Source organism: Rhyacophila brunnea, unplaced genomic scaffold (assembly GCF_057557595.1).
Source record: "Rhyacophila brunnea isolate RB1 unplaced genomic scaffold, BYU_Rbru_1.0 scaffold_20, whole genome shotgun sequence".
In the NCBI taxonomy this organism is placed as follows: domain Eukaryota; kingdom Metazoa; phylum Arthropoda; class Insecta; order Trichoptera; family Rhyacophilidae; genus Rhyacophila; species Rhyacophila brunnea.
The window spans coordinates 24,130,822-24,148,843 of record NW_028232860.1 but is presented as its reverse complement, the minus strand read 5'-3'; the positions used below and the strand labels follow the sequence as shown (position 1 = coordinate 24,148,843).

The following is an 18,022-nucleotide window of genomic DNA, read 5'->3' as shown; positions in this document are numbered from 1 at the left end:
GCGTTTAAAAATTAATAAACGTAAAAAATCCTAACACCACTGCACAGTTATGTACCGAAATATGACTATATTCTAAAACATTAGAGCGAGAGGTTTAAAAGAATACTATTTTATGTAACAAAAATACTTTATGCAGTCATCAAATGTTTAAAATAACTATAAAGGATAATAAGGCTTCAAAATTATATAAATAGATTATCTACAACGTTTAAGCAGTGTCCAGGATCATGGTTAGAAAATACAATAAAAACTCAATTTTGACCTTCGACGAGCATGTCCCCCCTTAAGTACGGTCGGGCGTCGTGTTTTTTTTTTAAGATTTTTACTGAGGTGTTTTCAATTTATATATAATATTTAAATCATTATTTTACATACAATTTACCTATCAACAAGCTTCTACTCCGAGCCTAACTCCATGATGCAAAACTTATCTTCCGTACTATAAAAATGTGATTAATCATAGCGTATATATGAAATACAACCTCGTCCCTAAAATAGTGACGAAATATATCAAAACCTAAAAAGCAAACTAAATCCGGCATAAATTGTTATTTTCCGAAAGCAAGCTTTGTTCATACGACTCCCGAACATTTTGTACGTAATATTTTACGGTCAGTAGCGCTTGCTTTATGGCAGTCGCGACATTCATAGCGCTATGGAAACCTATAAAACAGTCTAAATAAAAAACCTTTCGTTGATGACTCGGAGCTTTTTCCCGAATCATAAGCACCCAGCTTCCCCAATAAGTATCCGCAAATGCTAGGATTTCTGGGAAACCTTTTACTACGCTTAAGATGATGAGAATATTTTGGGATCATTTTTTTAAGGACAAATTGTAATTGTGTCTTATATTTGCGTTGCGGAGTTTCTTATACTTACATGTTAACTACTTATTACCAATATAAGCATGGCCCCCATAAGGGGGGGGGGGCTAATAGCAAAAAAGACGCTATTTTACTTCAATAATGGTAATATTTTATATTATGTGATTATGTGTATCGTGCAATTAGCTTATTTGATGGCACCACAAAGGTTGATTTGTTTTTTATTAACTACTAGCTGAAGTACCCGGCTTCGCACAGGGTCGCTTCGTGGTTATATTTATCTTAGATATTTGAAAAATAATAAGAAGTTATTATTTTTTTAATATTAAAATATCTGTGTAATACAATATGGCAATATGAAAATAATTCTAATAGGAGTAAAGGTCAAACATAAGAACACTAAATTAAAATCGAAACGTTATTAATGTTATTAATATGTAGAAAAAAAAATCAAAATTGGATGGAACAAACAAACAACAAACTTTGTATGTTATATAATAATAATTAAGAAACCTTCGTAGGTGTGCGCACACAACTGACAAAAGTTTCATCGCAATCGGATGAATGGTATAGGAACGCATACGAATAGTAGAAGAAGATGATTTTCTAATTCAGATATCTTTGTGGGCATGCGCATGACAACTCACCAAAGTTTCATTGCAATCGGATTGATGGTATAGGAACGCATACGAATAGAAGAAGAAGAAGATGGTTGTACTAATTCAAAAACCTTCGCGGGCGTGCGCACAACAACTGGACAAAATTTCATCACAATCGGATGAATGGCATAAGAACGCATACAAATAGAAGAAGAAAAGATGGTTGTACTAATTCAGAAACCTTTGCGGGCATGCGCACAACAACTGGTCAAAATTTCATCACAATCGGATGAATGGCATAAGAATGCATACAAATAGAAGAAGAAAAAGATGATTGTACTAATTCAGAAACCTTTGCGGGCAAGGGCACAACACTTGATCAAAATGTCATTGCAATCGGATGAATGGTATAGGAACGCATACCAATAGAAGTAGAAGATGATTTTCTAATTTAGAAATCTTTGTGGGCATGCGCACGACAACTCACCAAAGTTTCATTGCAATCGGATAAATGGTGTAGGTAGGCATTCGAATAGAAAAAGAAGATGATAGTTGTACTAATTCAGAAACCTTCGCAGGCGTGCGCACGACAACTCACCAAAGTTTCATTGCAATCGGATGAATGGTATAGGAACGCATACGAATAGAAGAAGAAGAAGACGGTTCTACTAATTCAGAAACCTTTGCAGGCGTGCTCACAACAACTGGTCAAAATTTCATCGCAATCGGATGAATGGTATAAGAACGCATACAAATAGAAGAAGATAGAATAGAAGAAAAAGAAAAAGAAAATAGTTGTAACAATTCAGAAACCTTTTCGGCGTGAGCACAACACTTGATCAAAATTTCATTGCAATCGGATGAATGGTATAGAAACGCATACGAATAGAAGATAGAATAGAAGAAGAAGATGGTTGTACTAATTCAGAAACCTTTGCGGGTGTTGGCACAATTACTGACGAAAATTTTATTGCAATCGGATGAATGGAATAGAAACGCGTACGGATAGAAGAAGAAGAAGATAGTTGTACTAATTCAAAAACCATTGCGGGTGTTACCACAACAACTGACGAAGGTTTCATCGCAATCGGATGAATGGTATAGGGACCATACGAATAAAAGAAGATAGAATGAAGAAGAAGAAGAAGAAGATGGTTGTACTAATTCAGAAACCTTCGCGGGTGTTGGCACAATTACTGACAAAAATTTTATTGCAATCGGATGAATGGAATAGGAACGCATACGAATAGAAGAATATAGAATAGAAGAAGAATAAGAAGAAGAAGATGGTTGTACTAATTCAAAAACCGTTGCGGGTGTTACCACAACAACTGACGAAGGTTTCATTGCAATCGGATGAATGGTATAGGGACCATACGAATAAAAGAAGATAGAATGAAGAAGAAGAAGAAGATGATAATTTTTCTAATTCAAAAACCTTCATGGGTGTGCATGCAACCACTTACCAAAATTTCATTGCAATCGGATGAATGGTATAGGAACGCATACGGGACAGACACACAGACAAACAGACATACAGACAGACAGACATTCATTTTTATATATTAGTATAGCCTTTACTCTTCCCGCAAGTGCAAGCAATAAGTTTACAAAGTTTTATCGCAATCGAATGAACGGTATGGCTGCGCATTAAATACGAACAAACAAACACACAAACACACAAATACACAAATATTAATTTTTATATATTAGATATAATGTTTGTGGACGTATTAAATAGGCTAAATTTATAATTGTATAAATTATCATATTTCATTAATATTTACACATGCTGTCTTTTTATTGTTATTTGTAATTAAGATATTTTTATACATTTGTATTTATTATGTATTATGGCGCATTGGCCAATAGCTGTAATGCCGTAATACTCTTTTTATAAATAAAAAAAATACAATTTAATATTGCGATGCAATTGTTAATTGTGTGTCGATACTCGACAACTACATAATCCAAGTGGATTTAAGTACTAAAAATACCCATAATTTTACCGTGAACACCATTTAGAAAACGTTACTGTAGGGCATCACACCACCTTTAACTTTAGCGATTGATGAAGGGCAACTTCATTATGTGGGGGTCATTAAAGTATTCGCCATAATATTATTTGGTTACTACAAAAGCCAGCTGACAACATCCACGTGATACCGTTCGAATTCCGTTTTTGAACATTGAAATTTTAGATCATAACAAAAACAAAATTGTGCTTTAGTAGTAACGTCAATCAAAAAATACAGATCAAACGTCGACTTTAGGCTGTAGCAGACAGTTAATTCTGATGGTGAATACATCACTGAATACCTACCCTTAGACATTCGTTAGTTATAAAAATCCACTATATACCAGAAGTTCTTAGATCACCGATATGATAAAAAAACACTGTAGCAGTATTATCGTGTTACTAAGTATAATATAGACAGCGTCGTATTTGGTCGGCGTCGCGGTGCCCCAAGCACGGTGAATCTGCATCGCGGGAGTCTCCATGGGGAAGTCTTCGTTTTCTTCGCCGTGTATTTCACCAGATAACATTATTCCATCTACTTATATGCATCTTATACCCCTAGAGTCGAACTTGAGTATGTGACGCGCCAGTTTAAAATGTATTAGAAGTATCCATGCAGATAATATACTTCATGAAAAATATAATTTATTTAAATTAACTTGACTGAAATGAATAATCATTTTTCAATCTCACATTATTTAGGATGTTTATTTTTTTATTGTAATGCAATTCTGAAGTTTGTATGTCATATAACTTCGGTCCACGATGAACAGTTCGAAAAAATACGTGACGCGTTTTAGCGATATTGCCGACAACCGTACCTCTATTTTGTTATTTAGTCTCTGGATGATATTGACTGATGCATCATGTGCTCTGTCTAATAAATTGGAAGCACTCAGCACCACAACACATTTTGAAGGCGTTAATTGCTTCCGCTTCCTTACCCTCAGAGTCCATGACTCAACGTAGTATAAAAATAAAAAGTATAAACCAGGAGGTCATTTTTAAAGAATAGTTGACGTTATGTGATTTTCAAAACTCACCAAATTCAACATCAAACCGCTTAAAAACCTATTTATGTGATTGATTTTTAATACTGGATAAATCTAGCAAGATTATTTTTAAACTGCATCAAATGCATTTCATTCATCGCAAAAACACACGTAATATTTCTAAATGCCTCACATTATCAATAATATGATCAAAGAGATAACGTATTTGTTTTGATACTAGTAAACATATAGCTTTTAGGAATGAGAAGTGAAAATTTCGGAATTTCTCACTTTGTCAAAAAGTCGATTAGACCGCATTTTAAAATTACCTCCTGAATACGGATTTAGTTATAAAAAAATCTGTATGTTTGACTGTGTATTAAACTGAAAATTTACATTTAAAAATGCTTTATATAGCAATGTAAACATTGATATATCACTACAGAATATAATAATTTTACAATGGCTATTCAGTAAATCAATTATATTTATTGGTGGTTTTCTAAGTAGCGAGGCTATTAACATATTATATAATATATACCTAACATTGATTGTTAATTATACCTCAATTAAATGTATAGCTTACTAATTGTTAATAGTTATCATACACTACTTACACACGATGAAATTATTTTACACAAACAAATTAAATCCTCGTAAAATAAATAAAATACGTAATATTAAAACACTGCAATAACGCGCAACTTAGTAAAATAGTAACACAGGCTTTTAATCACAACTGACTGTGCTTATTTATTCTTTTTTACACTGGCAATAAAACATAATAATATTATTGTGTGTCCGAAAATTTCCCTTTTTTATTGGTAGTAAATAATTATTATTGCAGTTCTAAAACAATTTTCACCGGCGTTCAATTTTGGTCAGTTAATTCTTTTATGTCGAATAAGTATGTTGAAAAAATTTCACCGTAAATAACGTGGAAATAAATTTATAAACTTTCGAAAAAATATATTCATTACAGTGATAATTTATTATAAAATGCTGAAGTAATTTACCATAACCGTTCGAATTGAGAATTAAATACTTTGCTTAGGATTGTATTTTGAATATTATGTAACTAATACGGAAAATTCTCTTTGCGCAGACCATCCAATAGTTATCCAAATATTCCGAATGAACAGGCATTCAGTATCCCAGTGAATAACTTTAGTTATGCAATTCAGGCGTAGCATAATTCTAATGGGTTAAAAAAAACAACTTTAAAAAATCAAAAGTTAACTCCACACTGACGTTTTAATGGACGCTGCTTTAGGGCAAATCCAGTCATTATTAGTTGCAATACAGGTTATATGAATTGTTCTGTTATAAAAGAATAAACAGTGCATTAGTAAACCTACATAATATTATTATATATGTGGGATGTTTGGGGGCACTTTCATTTATCATATATTATACCCATTGTTTACCATGTAAAAGAAAAACTATTTTAATCAAATATCTGTTATCACCGCCTGTTTAATACATATATGATATTTTTAAATAAAAAATAACCTTAGGTATAAAAATAAATGTATGTAAAACATAATACCTAGTCCTTCTTTTGAATATTATTTAAGTTTTAATGATTTGCATTTTCGTAATGTTAAGCGCTGTCGATAGATGTCGTTACAAGACATCATTTATAAGTCATTTTTAATATTAATTATTATTTTTTTTATATAATTTTACCGAGGCATTGACTGACATATGGCGTCCTTCGAGTAAGGATCCGTTGTTCTGCCCCCCCCCCTCTCCAACTTTGTAAAGTTCAGTCCTCCCAATACCATGGCACATTTCAGTTCCTCGACATTACCATTTAAAGGTGGCCCTGTCTCGCTCAAATTTGGGACAGTCTACCGCTATGTGTATATCACATTAATCGAAGGGCTACGAATCATCAAATCTTGTACCTTTAATATATACAGCTTTTGACAGTTTATACGGCTAACTTACTATAACAATTATAATTCCGCTATATATTTTATAAATATGATAAATTACCGACGATAGCCGCCTTATGTATATAATACACCCACAGTGTGTTACAGCATATTATATTTTGTTTTGTCACTCTATCTGTTGGCATTTTGTCGATATATTAAAATTTTAATAATACTTTAATACGAAAACATAATAAATGAAACTGCTAAGTCCTGTTGTTACTTCGAGGATTTGCTTTGTACCAAAATGTAAAATCTGTTTGAAACCTTCTTGAGGATAATCGACAAATTTATTTAATCAGCATTTTCATGTTTCCCTTCGCTTGTTTCGTAATATCTACTTCTGTATCTTTAAAGTCAAATATATTCTTGGCGACTTTCTTATCATTTTATCATGTCAAACATTATTATTCAAGGCTAGAAGATATATTTTCCTGATTTAAAATATATATTATATTACAAGTACAGAATGCGTAATATCTATAATTACAGTTATTGTTAGATCATTTAATTAACTATTAACTAAATCTTTTATTCAATGAATAAGACACAAGATTTGAGAATGTAACATTTTATAATATATTAAACATACACCATTTGAGAATATATCTCATGCATATTAGAAAAAATCCATTTTAGAAAAAATATGATACCCAACAAGACTTGAACCTGTAACCGCTGGATTCGCGCCAGTGTACGTTTCCAATTAAGCTACGGGAATCCTACTTAATTACGACAACTAGTAGTTCTAATATGAAATGCTTATCAAATTGTGTTACAATGTTGGCTATCGGTTTTTGTATATTAAATTAAGATATGTATCAATTAATTCCTTAATTGCTAACCAACGTCACGACATTGGAACGCAATTTGATAAGCATAATAGCGTACGGTAGTAGCTTCTTATTGGTTGCCTCCGGATTCAATTCCCGTTGAGAATACAATTAATTTTTCCATATTTGTGTGACTTTTTGACTGCTATTACTACAGTACTGTTTCACTAAGATGACACTATTATCGTTGAGCATCATGGTCTTTTGTAGTATTGTATTTTGTAAAAGGGGGAAAAGACTGCCTTCAACAAAAGATACATTTAAGCACGATCTAAAATTCATTGGTAAAATAAAATCAGTCTATGTTTTTAGAATTTTAATTGTTAAACCAGAAATAGAGAATTAATGGGCACTAAAATACCTAACGGGTGTGGAGTAACTGGCAACCGATCTCGCGTGTGGAAGAATATGAGATAAACTTAAACACGTGTCAAGAATACGTCATTCTAAGCTTGTCCTTCGTTCTGACTGCTCATTAAATATTGGTGTATTTAAAGGCACCATCGCACGTTTATAATGTGTGTTTTATGTTCGTAAAACACTCAAACATTAAAAACTTAGCTTCAAAATGTAGTGTATTGGGATATAGCCTATCTGAATTCTATGTATTAATCAGTTATGTGTGTTAAACGTAAATGGTTTAATTCAGTTTTAATCCGCACTGAAATGATAATGTGTCAGAAGTACTATATCTAATTAAATCTTTAATACGAAATGATTCATTTTATAGCTTCTTCATAAAGGAAGGGTTTCTTTGGCGTATTTATTTTTAATCTATTGCCTACAGTATGTTTCCTTACTTTTTTTATATATTAGTAGATGTCTTTTATTATTTTATATTACAGTGGAACCCCGATTTGACGTGTATGTTTTCCTGCTATTTACGCGTAGTTTCTACAGTCAAGTTTTATTTCCGTATGTACATTTTATTCCAATTTGCAATAATTTACATCTGAAATATTCAAAAATCAATTTAAAGACATTCAATTATTGAATGCATGGCAATCATTGAAATGCTGAAAGAATACGTTGACACACACGAAACCATTTTCAATATATTGTTTTCTTTCTGTCAATCCCTTCAAAAACGTAAGATCGGGGTTACATTTTCAATTTAATTGACTCTTCTAAACGTACATTAAAACTATTCCGCGAAGCCTTATATGTGTACGATATAATGTACATATATAATGTATATATAAGGACACTATGTACACACACTTTACCTGCAGTTAATTAACGAAGTATCATGTTAACTCAACCTTCCACGTACCAGACAACAAGTTGTCTAAGGTTCTATGTTACGAATCTATTCACCAAGGCTGCCTAGCGGTAATTATCATTAAATTTAGCATTGACACAAAAGAAATCACACACATTGGGTTAGTTTGTTGACTACGGAAACGGATAATATCGCATCAAATCTACTTCCCGCTTTAATGGACTGGCATTGAAGGATCATTATATTAATTATTATTAACGTATTAGCTCGTTATATTTTATTTAAATATTTATACAATATTACTTTATTTTTGGACATCTATTTGTTTGCTATATTAGGAACCATTATAACGCCCAAGTCAGATTATATTCAGGCCGTGACACTGAATTGCAAATTACTATGGTAGTGTATGTTATTAATTATCTAAAAATCCAATACGGTAACATGTTCAATATAAATGTATTTCTATTGCATATTTCGTTCAAATTATTACCATTTATTTCAATATACAACAATCACTGTTTTCTACAAACAGTTTATTATGTTTCTGATTGTTCCCTCATGGCTATTTTAAAATTTGGTCATATGTTAGGCCAAAACTACTAGTGTCTCCAGGTTATCCGATCCACGCCAAACAATATGTCCAAAAAACTACAGAATGTATCTCAAACAAATTGTCAACAGCCATTTTTTTTATTTGTAGTCTCTGAATGATTGACTGGTTTATCATGAGGTTATTATATTGCATTCATTCATTTCATTCAGACATGCTTTTATGTATTTTTAATTTGATGATACTATTTGCTTGTATAAGAACAAATATCATATTTTAAATAATTTTAAATTTCAATTGAAATTCAAATATGTGATATTTAACTAACTTTGATTAATGCTTGGGTTAATCAAATCTAAAACAACCGGTGTGAGAATCCAATGCCTTACGCATTTGGCTACGAAAGCATTATGAGTATAATACTCGTACCTTCCTGACGTAATAAAATCTTACAGAAAAGTGAAATTAACACTGCAAACAAGTATTCTTAGGCTATATATTTCTTTCGCTTCGGAGACTTATAATGCTGTGCGTAACTTTGCCCTTATTATAAAACTATGATCGACTCCTAATATTTTTATTATCTTTGTTCATATCGAGCAGTGGAGTGCGCAAAACTCTGTTTATAAACAACACTAACTAAATGTAACTTTGCCTATTTTAGTGAAAACAACAGTCATTGTTTTCGGCTCCAGGATTCAGAATTAATCCATAACTGTTGCCAATACTGCCTAATATAAAACACTGCTTCAATGGCTGCACACCTTTCCCACTTAATACGTTTTTCCACGGTCTTCCAAATCCATCATCCAATATGATGGTCTGATGTCACAGCCTTCAAAATGTATCGCCGCTTGTCAGTCATCCGTGATCTATCATTCTGGTTTCAGATAATCAGTTCGAAGATTTTTTGGTCGGCATCAAATAAATATACGCATTTTTATCTACGACATATTGCAATTTGTTTAATTGTGATATATTTACATTCATAAAACTTGTGAAAAGCATGTCACGTTTGTAGGACAAAACAATGAGAGTATGTATAAGGTTTTTAGGACAAATGCAAGCTGGAAAAAAATATATAAGAAGTATGCCAAAAATACAAAAAATATTTTTTTAATAATCTCATGTAGGTACTATAGTTTGTCAGAAATGCAATGTCAGCTTAAAATTTAACTGTAACACAATTATTATTACTAGATCTTGCAGACAGCTTGGCATCCTCATGGCATGGTGTTGAATTTAAGTCATGGTAATATCCTTCCCGCATAGAATTTAGTTATTTTTTATCGGCCAATGATTAAGTATTCCCCACAATCATGCTATGGAAAAATAGTTCCCAGATAGTTTTTCAAGAGTTTTTTTTATACCTACTGAAATTCCCATAAATTCAGTGTTACACACATATAAAAATCCATATAAAATGAGTGCTGAAAAATTCGCGCGTCGAAGAGAAAACTATCGTGGATTAATAAAATACACCCCAATAGAACAATATTGGGGTCGAGATTTCTCAAATTTCGGACTTTTGTTTTTGAATAAAGAACGGATAATAAATAAGGCACACAATCGCTCGCCAAAACAGAAAGAGCTCTACGATAATAACATAATACCGATTACAGTGTTTATTTTATACCATTGAATAATTACAGTTTACAACAGCTAATTAAATTAGTTACGAGTACCTACTCACTTACTAAAATGGTTTTTGTAACCATTACTATCTATAAAGTGAACAAAGAAATGGTTAAAAACAAACTTAAATAAAAACATAATAATGTTTATTGTTTGCGATAAATTTTTCAGGCTGTATATTTTCCATGAAACCATTTTTATGTAAACACAACAAAATTGTTGCTGAAGTCTTAATGATTTATATATGTATACATTTAAATGCGTCAGAATGTATCTCTTTTAACATACATATTATATGTTAAATAAAATTAAATTAAATTTATATTTTAGCACGCCAGTGTGCTTAAGGCGACGCTACACTTGACTTATAGAAGTCGCTGGGTACCATTATGTCTGTGGTTAGATATTTTGCGACGTTTCTCGTCGACTATCGCATCATGCAAATGTGCTTTACGACGGTGTAATAATAATATGTCGTGTTTGCCCAATAAATAAGCGTACTTTTTGGCCAACCGTTGAATTAGCATTTTTCTGCCGGCATCTCATGTACAGGGTGTAAAAGAAAAGGTTTCACTATTATTCTTTTGTTTTCATCGTCATCATATTTTTATCTAATTTCCAAGTTACAGCACTGAAGATAACTGTCCATTTAACCACCAAATGTAAAATATTCTACGTAGCACAAAATTTTAAGGTGAAGTCTTTACTAAGCCTTTCTACCAGAGGCACCTAGCGGAGAAATATGAAGCTTGCAATTTGAGACATTTTTTGATAATTTACCATTTCAACTGTATGAATTAATAAATATACTTATATCTGAAAACATTAAAAAGATTTTTTTTATTATAAGTTAAAGACAAACCTACAATTTAAGAAAAATGTTATAAAATGTGAATTTTGTTTACGTCCCCATGTTATTATAACATATTATATATTATGGTCATATTTATAATAAAATTTAGTTTGTTAAGTTTTCTAAGCATCGTCTAAGAGATTTTTAACTAATTTATAGTTTTTTTATATTAATTTTAAAAAACATCTATTTTTATTCAAATATAAATGTGTATAACTTGAAATTCTTTTTATTTATATCAAATCGAGCTTCAATATTCTGACCATACCTAAATAAGACAGTTGAAATTGTAAATTATCAAAAAAATGTCTATAATAATTGCAAGCTTCATATTTCTCCGCTAGGTGCCTCTGGTAGAACGGCTGAGTAAAGACATCACCTTAAGACTATAATACCTCAGTTGAGGCATGGTCTAAAAAGATCGTGGCTAGGCGATGCGCGGATTGCGGGTCACGGGTGCAAATGACGCATGCCGAACGAAATATAATTTGTCATATAAATCCAACATGCGTCCATTTAATGTTCTGTTTATTACAATAATAATATTATATTCATTGACATGTTTTCTTTTTCAAGTAAATGGGTAACGTTTTTAGTCATCTTTACACGATTTAAGAATTAATACCCCCGTTGCCATCACGAAACAAATTGACGTGTTCCCAGCTCGACGTTCTCTCTCCGAATGCCAGCGAGTCCAAAATTTCGTCGCACCTATAGTTGAAAATTATTTTCCGTTTCACTGATGTATCGTCTTAATCAAATTGTATTTATTTTACATACAGTGAACATTACAAATTAATAATTTAAGACGTTCACAACATGACATTCAAAAACAATTATCGCAAAATATCCCCTTTCGATTTTCATATTATTTATATGTTGGACTTTTTAAACACCTTGTATCCTTAAAAATAGAATACTGCTAGTAGGGCTGTGAAAAATAACGGGGGAGTAAAATATATATCATAGAATATTTTGAAGATTCTTTATCATAAATGTTCGACATGAATGAAGATATGCAAAGCGTGCCATTTTAATATTTCGTGCAGAGATATTCTTTTCGGGATTTATATGATTGTTTTTGGCTTTGAGATTTTTTTTATATCTTGCCTAAAAACATCGTCATTTTGAATGTGATTAGGTATTTTTATGTTATAAAAATGTGCGTATAAAGGGGAGAGGTAGGTATTATCAATAACAATGTATTCTAACAGTGTTTCAAAATTCGTCTGTAATAAAAAACCTTTTTTATGGATTTAAAAACATATTTATTAAAATGAATTAACAAAAATATATAGACGTATTATGGGTGTGTTTGTATGAAGATATTCTCAAAAGTGGAGACATGTGGGATAAACTTAAACAGAATAATATGGTATTTCATTATATTTACGACTTTATTAAAATATATCATTTTAAAGTTTGTAACTTCAACGCCTGTTAGGTTCATACTCTGACTCACACACAAATTGAAAAACAATATAATATGTATGTACTAGGCAGAAAATGTAATGTGCACTATTTATGGCGAATCTTAACAGTCTAGCTCCACCCTTCGCTACTGCTTGAAATATAATTTTTGAGACTTTTTCAGTTGTATTTTTATCGTAATTAATTCTTGGGTTTCCACCGAGTGTACTTCTTCCTTCTTTCCTCGGCGTTTGCTCTTAGCTAATCCGTTTCCTTTTGGCATCCTTAGAGCGACGTTTGCATGTATACAAATAAACTACATTTCATCATAATATATATCTCTTGATAATGGCCTCTGAAATGAGCCCGAAACGCCAAGGAAAGAAGGAAGAATGAAACGTGGTGGAAACCCAAGAATCCATTACGATAACCCTTGAAATATTTTGTATAATCTACCTACGTAGCTGACACATATTAAGATCGACAGGGGGGTGACAAACATCTTTACTTTACGTCTGGTCTTACATATTATTGTGGTAACACAAGTGTATTTTTTTGTACATTGTTTTTGTTTTGATTTACGTCTGCCAGTCTGTCTGTAACGCAACGCATCACACACACACACATAGACCAGAGCAGTCGCATTGAACTGCATATTAATGACGGCGCAATCAAACCCACATGGTAGTTCTCCCATGCTGCTGTCACTCTGAATGAAATTCATGTAAAATACACCGGCTTTATCGATATAATTACCTACCAATCTATATTGGTGTTTAAATCGATGCGTTCTATAAATATTGTTATCTCATGTTGCTTAGATTATGATATTATTGTTAGCTCATAATCATACATATTCTTCGTCGTAGTTAGGTAGAGGCTGAATTGGTAAAGTACATTGGCGCGAATACAATGGATGCAGGTTTTAATTTTTTTCTCAAAGATTTTTTTCTGGTACCTAACTTTATTTATTCATCATTGAAAATGATGATCATGTGTGAAAATCTTGACATTATCTATTGATAAAAACCTTCATATTATTTATAATAAGGTGGCAACTCGTAGGTACCTACCTTAAAATATCAGAAACGTATACATACATAATAATATACTATAATTTATGATGTTTTAAAAATCTATTTTTACAGATGGAGGCGCAGGAACGGTGGGCTTGACCTGGTTAGCCGCAGCAGCCGCAGTCACAGCACTGAGCTCCGTGGCTCTCCTGGCCGCACTTCTGGCAGCGTGTGGTCGGTGGACCCGGTCCAGATCTTCGTCTCCAGCCCCTCAGCCGGCAAAGCCTCCGCCACCTCTACCAAACAACTCCACGCAGGCAGTTCACACGACGCAGAGGGCTCCTCCACTCCTCGAAATCAACACAGGAGAGCAGAGATACGTGGTGGCGTATACTCTGAAGCCTTCGCATGCTGGAGATAGAAGGCCTGATATTCTTAATCCAAGAGCTGGTAAGTCATTAAACTTTTTACTCTCTTCCTCAGAATTAAAAATAACATTTTGTATTCGCTCTGAAACCTGAAGTGAACGTGGATTCTTTTACATTGAATTATTGTTGTTAGACAATTTCCCATATTAATTATTATTAGTTCTTGTAATGGTTTTAACTGTCAATTATTCTTGGTGAAAAGAATTTCAAATAAAATAAAATATAATTAAAAATCAGTCTGCATCATCCCTGTATGAAGCCTGGGTGTTTTTAAGATTTTATCTCTGCTACCACAACACCACTATGAAATGAGTATTTTTTATTAAGATTTACGGCTTTTTATTATTTAGTTCATTAATTTTAAATATTTATTGTAATAACGAAAGAAATTATATGCTCACCTACTAATTAATTAACGTTTTTAAATATTATTATTTTCACTAATATATTCAAGTTATTTCTGATTATTTGCCATTCTTTTCCATGGCGGAAGTATATACAATAATTATTTATTAACATTGTTAGCTCAAAAGGGCGCATGGTGACAATTTGTAGGTATACTATTTATACAAGAGAACAATTCAAAAAAATAATTTTATTTGTTTTATATTCTTTAATAACTACCCTGACAAAAATAGTTGTATTCTAGTTAACTTGATCACGGGATAACTTTTTGCACTCCGTTGAAAATATTATATAATAATTACAAGCTAAAAAGAACTTTTTATATACAACGTTTTTAAATTTTCTGTTGAATCATATAAACTTGACTTGACTAGCTTAAACGATCGTATTCTTATTTTTCCGGTGGTTCTTTGTACGCTACAAATCTTGCAATCGATTTTTAACTAACTTCCCGACTAGCTAGATATTTAAAACTTTTAGAATATATCAGAACACGATGCCAGTGTATTTTTTTAATACTTTTAGCCGCCTTTAAGTAGAATTGAATTCATTTTCAGTTAATTCTGTTTTGTATGAAAAGTTATTTCGACTCCATTATTGGTTGCTAGGGGTCTGGGGTCCTAGCAACTTAATTATTATTATATACGTGCGTTACTATGGAAATCAATATGACATTTCAGTATTATTTCTATCAAGTACAAATTTTTTTGATCGTATAAAAGCTAGTCAAGTCAAGTTTATACGATTCAACAGAAAATTTAAAAACGTTGTATATAAAAAGTTCTTTTTATCTTGTAATTATTATCATTATTGCTGAATAAACTTTAGTTAGTCATAAGTAGGTACCTACCATTCTTCTATGAATATAGACTATGAATCCTATTTTGCTTCACTTTGATACAATATTACCTACATACTATAATTTATGTAAAAGATTATCTTGTATATCTTTAAATTAAAACAATGAAATTCTTAATTCAAATTTCTTTATTTTAAGTTTCAATAGTTTCAAATTGCCACTTCCGCTCCTACTAAATTCGATATAGTGTTTACAATTGAGCGTAGTTATACACAAAGCAGCCAAGGCACAATTTTGAAAAAAAATGAGTTATTGTGATTTCTATAATCTCACACGTTTGTTTTACATTCTGCACAAATCAGCCACGCTGCTGTCATACAAAAATCTCATATAAATGTGTTTTAAAGATTTTGCAAATCGCAGAATATTACATTTTCGATCTGCATAAAGCAACCAAGCTGCTGTCATATAAAAATGTCATATAAATGCGTTCTAAAAATATACCATATTCGATCTGCAAAAAGCAGCCACATGATAATATTATGTACTTACCTAAATATTAAAATCCTGACTGTATGTTTTTCTACATTCAATTAAAAAAACATTATTTTCTCAATTACATTATTAGTTATTCATTGTATTATATATAATATATATTTTATAATATAATATATAGATTTTTCATGTAAAAATTAGTGCCAGGCAGCTAAATATTATTGTATAATTTACAAGTTGTTCGGATTATTTTTAGAACTTACTAATTCCCATAATACTTGAATAACTTAGAAAGTTTTTTTTAAGAAAATAGATGTGAAAATAACATTTTTTCTTGCAAAAATAAGAGTTGGCTGCATTCAAGAATGAACATTCTAAAAAACTCGTTTTGCACAAAACAGCCTGGATTCTAAAACACCAAAATTTCATAGATTTTATGCTTTTATCTTTTTATAAGTTACACAAAATCATATATATATATACATATAATATCTATCATTCAAGAGGTATAAACAGTACACAGAGGCTTTGTGGATTTAAAGAAACACACTTTACATAAAAGTGCTTCTATCTCTGTTTGAGGTTTGTGTGGACTGGCTGCTTTGTATATAACTACGCTCAATTTTCACTGAACTGACTATTACATTTTGTCAGAGAAAATAATCATTTTTTTATATGAAATAATAATAACGTGTCGTTTGCAGTTATTCGAACGTTTACTATAGAAAGCGTCTGGATGGATTCTAAAAATGTTTTCGCGAATCGGAATTATGTTCTACCTTATCTGGTAAAATAATAATAATTGTGAAAATTTCTCGGTTTGGAAAGTTAATGCTGAGTTGGATTTTCTTGCGACAAACATTTCATAATAATTCAATTCGCAAACTCATTAACCAGAGGGAAACTTTTCATTTAGCGCGATACGCGAAAGCCATTTATTTCGCAACAATTTCAAAGTAATTACGGATTCTTTTAATAATATTGCGGGTACAATTTTGCGTATATTTAAGCACAGGCCCGTTTGCTATCCAGCCAGGTAAGCAATAATTTCTAAATATCGACCATCATCATCATTGGCGCAGTATCCTATTATCATGGCCCCCACATCCTGAGGGAATGGGACAACTGGACGCCAAGACAATTGGACGCCGCACTGTCGTAGACACATATTATACAGAACGTAGACGAGGAATTTTAATCAGTTTCTATCTACTACTTAGTAGTTTTAATTCATTTTACTCTTAACATAATGTTTTTTTATTGCAGATTGAGAATTACCATGCCTAAGGCTTTATATAAAATAAAAAACTCTTTTTTCGTTGGAACTTAAACATATGTACGATTAAATCATTATTTACGTGTGCATATTTAAATTCTCACCAACTATTAAATCATTATATAATAATTTAAATATAAATAGTATTATTAAATGTTTTTTTAAGGACATATAATTACCTAACGTCTATTTAATTTCGATCTGCATAGCGTCCAGTTGTCCCGGCGCCAAATCGTCCTAGACCCCGTCCTGAAGCGGGCCCCCAGACCAGAATCTATGGCGGGGCCAATACCTATCGCTTAAGGTTAAAGTTAAAGCCAGTATGATTTTCTACATTAGTGTTCCCCAAGTGGTTTTCGCGGGATCCCAGGGTTAAGGGAATTCCGTGTATTTTTAGCGATTTTTAAATAAATCCAGTTGATTTATTGAGTTGTCAGCACTCAACATATTATGAACCACTGATCACGATCTCCTTTGTGGTAGCCAAGTAACATGCAACCTTTCTCCATATTGGATAAATAACCATTTTGTAAGTCAATAAACACACTTAAAATAATTATAAAGAAAATTTCTTCAAGTGAATTATCATTTAATTATATTAATTATCATATTACATCAAATTATACCACACAGCCACCACTTTTCCGCTGGCGATTTTTTTTACTATTTGTGATAATTTGTGGTGTGTTTTTCTCATTTAACTGGTCAACCCGCCACGCCGA

The 18,022-nt window shown here is 31.8% G+C and overlaps 1 protein-coding gene across 1 annotated transcript in view; it reads left to right on the top strand.

Annotated features, from left to right (window-relative positions):
• LOC147071446 (B-cell receptor CD22-like) overlaps nt 1-18,022 on the top strand; it is a 939,709-nt gene that overhangs the window by 896,556 nt on the left and 25,131 nt on the right. Inside the window, exon 15 of the mRNA XM_085948586.1 lies at nt 14,030-14,347. Coding sequence (XP_085804712.1) covers nt 14,030-14,347 — 318 coding nt within the window. The remainder of the gene's footprint in view (nt 1-14,029; nt 14,348-18,022) is intronic.